The sequence below is a fragment of the Herpailurus yagouaroundi genome, unplaced genomic scaffold, assembly GCF_014898765.1.
Source record: "Herpailurus yagouaroundi ecotype Mexico unplaced genomic scaffold, PumYag 152490, whole genome shotgun sequence".
Taxonomy (NCBI): domain Eukaryota; kingdom Metazoa; phylum Chordata; class Mammalia; order Carnivora; family Felidae; genus Herpailurus; species Herpailurus yagouaroundi.
In genome coordinates, this window is record NW_024422935.1 from 1 (window position 1) to 3,461 (window position 3,461).

The window sequence follows — 3,461 nt, forward strand, 5'->3', positions numbered from 1 at the left end:
GAGTTACCCAAACCCAACATCACAAGCAACAACTCGGACCCCGTGGAGAACGTGGATTCTGTAGTATTAACGTGTGAACCTCAGACTCAGAACACAAGCTACCTGTGGTCAGTAAACAGTAAGAGCCTCCCGGACAGCGCCAGGCTGGAGCTGTCCCTGGACAACAGGACTCTCACTTTACATGGTGTCACAAGGAATGACACAGGACCTTATGAGTGTGAAACCTGGAACCCAGTCAGTGCCGGTCATAGTGACCCATTCACCCTGAATGTTCTCTGTGAGTAACTTGTATTCCTACATGGCCCAGGCTGCCAGCCCGAATCCACGCTGCCAGAGGTCAGGCCACATCTGTCCTTCTGGGGTCTGAGTACCTGACTCTCACCTAGACACCCAGGCTGGCCATGGCTTCTTATCTCAGGCAAACCTGGGAAGGCCCAGCCTAAGCCAAGACTAGGAGGGAACAGGCTGCTCCTCCCTGGGAGGGTCGATAGCCTATGAGGGGGAAACAAGTTAATATCTCAGACTCAGGCTCAGTGAACACAGGGGGCTTATGGTTGGGACTATTTATTTATTTTTAAATTTTTATTTATTTTGAGAGAGAGTACATGAGCATTAGTGAGGTAGGGTCAGAGGGAGAAGGAGAGAGAATCCCAAGCAGGCCCCACCCTAACAGCACGGAGCCCTGACATGGGGCTCCATCCCACAAACCATGAGATCATGACCTGAGCTGAAACCAAGAGTAGGATGCTTAACTGACTGAGCCACCCAGGTGCCCTGGTTGGGACTTTCTAAAACAGGGTTATGACCTAGCTCAGAGGGATACTGTGGACATTATACAGACGAGGATCTTCCCCTTCCCTTGGATTACATCACGTGTGGCTTTATTCTGTTTGCTCCAGATGGCCCGGATGCCCCCACCATTTCCCCCACAGACTCCTATTACCGTCCAGGGGCAAACCTCAGTCTCTCCTGCCACTCAGCCTCTAACCCGCCTGCACAGTATTCTTGGCTTATCAATGGGAGCCCCCAGCCATCCTCACAGGAGCTCTTTATCCCCAACATCACTGTGAATGATACTGGATCCTATGCCTGCCTTGTTTATAACCCTGGCACTCGCCTCAATAAGTTCACGGTCAAGACTATCACAGTCTCTGGTAAGTGGATCCCTGAAGCATTTACATCAAGCACTGTGGTGGAGATCTTCCTGGTTTCCAGAAAAGAGCCTAGAAGAAGTTATTTTGCATTTGCTTGTGACTCAGATCTGTCCTTGAACTCTCCCATCACATGTCTGCAGATGCTTCCTCCCTGTGCTGTCTGATTTCTCATGGCAGATCTTGAGATCTGAGATCTGAGATCTCCCAGTCCAGTCTGCAGTGTGGGGAGGGGATTCTGTCAGCTCCCAAAACCCCCACACATATAAGGCGCCTTTGCAGGTGGGGAAAAAAGAAGGGTCCTCAGGGTCAAGTTGCTTTTTGTTGTTGTTGAATTGCAGAAGTGTTTTATATATTCTGGATATTAATCTCTTACCAGCTATGATTTGCAAATGTTTTCTTCCAGTCTGTGGGTGCCATCACTTTGTTATTGTTGTTGTTGTTGTTGGTGGTGGTGGTGGTGGTGGTTAGGGAACTTTAGTTGACACACAATGTAACACTAGTTTCATGTGCACAACATAGAGATTGGACAACTCTGTGTTATGCTATGCCTACCACAGTGTAGCTACCATCTGTCACCATGCAATGCTATTAAAATACCATTGACTAGGGGCACCTGGCTGGCTCAGTAGATAGAGTATGTGACTCTTGATCTCGGGGTTGTGAGTTCACGCCCCACATTGGGTGTAGAGCTTATTTAATCTTAAAATCTTTAAAAAATTAAAATAATAAAATGCCATTGACTATATTTCCTATGCTGTCTATTTCCTTCCCGAGTCCTGTTTATTCCTTAGGTGCTACCATCACTTTCTTGATTGTGCCTTTTGGTGCACAGAAGTTTCCTATTTCAATGCAATCCAGTTCATCTGTTTTTTCTTTTGTTGTCTTTGCTTTGGGTGTCACATCTAAGAAATCATCGGGAAATCCAGTTTCAATAAGCTTTTGCTTTATGTTTTCTTCTAAGACTTTCACAGTTTTGACTCTTACGTTTAGATGTTTGATCTGTTTTAAGTTAGTTTTTGTGCATGATGTAAGGTCAGGATCCAACTTCATTCATTTGCATGGGTATCCAGTGTTCCCAAGACCATTTCTTGAATAGAATAGACCATTTCTCCATTGAATGGTCATGACAACCGTACCGAAAATCATTGGACCATATGTATCAGGATTTGTATCTGGGGTGCCTGTTGTATCCCATCGGTCTCTATGTCTATCTATATAGCAGGCCCACATTATTTTGGTGACTGTAGCTTTGTAGTCAGGAAGTAGGAGTCCTCCAACTTTGTTCTTTTTCAAAATAATTTTGGCTATTTGAGGCCCCTGAGATTCCATGTGACTTTTTGGAAATTTCTATTTCTGCAAAATATTTCCTTAAGAATTTAACAGGGGGAGCATCTGACAGACTCAGTACAGTGGATCATGCGACTCTTGATCTCGGGGTTGTATGTCCAAGTCCCACGTTGGGTATAGAGATTCCTTAAAAATAAAATCTTAAAAGAAAAGCATTTGTTACGGATTACATTGAATCTGTGGATCTCTTTGGGTAGTAGTGTCATCTTAACAATATTAAGTCTCATCATCCATGAACATGGGATGTCTTTCCCTTCATTTGTGTCTTCTGTAATTTCTTTCAGCAACGTTTTCTAGATTTCCATGTATACTCTATTGCCTCATTCTTTCATTCCTAACTATTTTATTCTTTTTAATGTTATTGTAAATGAATTTTTTCCTTGATTTTGGGAGGAAGGTATTTTTAGTGTATAGCAACACAATTGATTTTTGCCTGTTGATTTTGTATCCTGCAAGTGTGTTGAAATTGTTTATTAGTTCAACAATTTTTGCAGAATCTTTAGAGTTTTGTACATATAATTTCCGTCATCTACAACCAGACCTCATTGTACTTATTCCTTTCCAATTTGATTGCATTCTATTGTTTTTCTCCTAATTCTTTTGGCCTGGCCTCCTTTCCTCTGTTGAACATGGGTGGTGAAAGAGGCATGTTTATGTACTATCTGATCTTAGAGGAAACACTTTCCGTGTTTCACCATAGAGTATGAGGCTAGCTGGGGGTGTTTCCTATAAGGCCTTTATTCTGTTGCAATCATTTCCTTCTATTTATAAGGGTGCCAGTGTTCTGTATACAGTAACCGCTTCTTTACGGAAGTTTTTCGCCATGAGAGTCAATCCACAGTGGTGGAAGTAAAAGCCTTCTTCAGCCTGAGAAATCCTGTAGATTGAAACTCTTTAATTCCTAAGGTGATGAAGACTCTGGGTGGGCTGCTCTCGTTTCCTAATAAATTATAGCCGTGC

At 43.3% G+C, this 3,461-nt stretch overlaps 1 protein-coding gene across 1 annotated transcript; it reads left to right on the plus strand.

The window, feature by feature from the left end:
* Positions 1-3: 3 nt before the first annotated feature.
* Positions 4-1,438, plus strand: LOC121026734 (carcinoembryonic antigen-related cell adhesion molecule 1-like; the record flags this gene model as incomplete). The annotated part of the gene is made up of 2 exons (XM_040469515.1): positions 4-277; positions 900-1,438. Coding segments are annotated over 2 exons (693 nt in total), but the record flags the coding sequence as incomplete, so codon positions are not given.
* Positions 1,439-3,461: the final 2,023 nt, after the last annotated feature.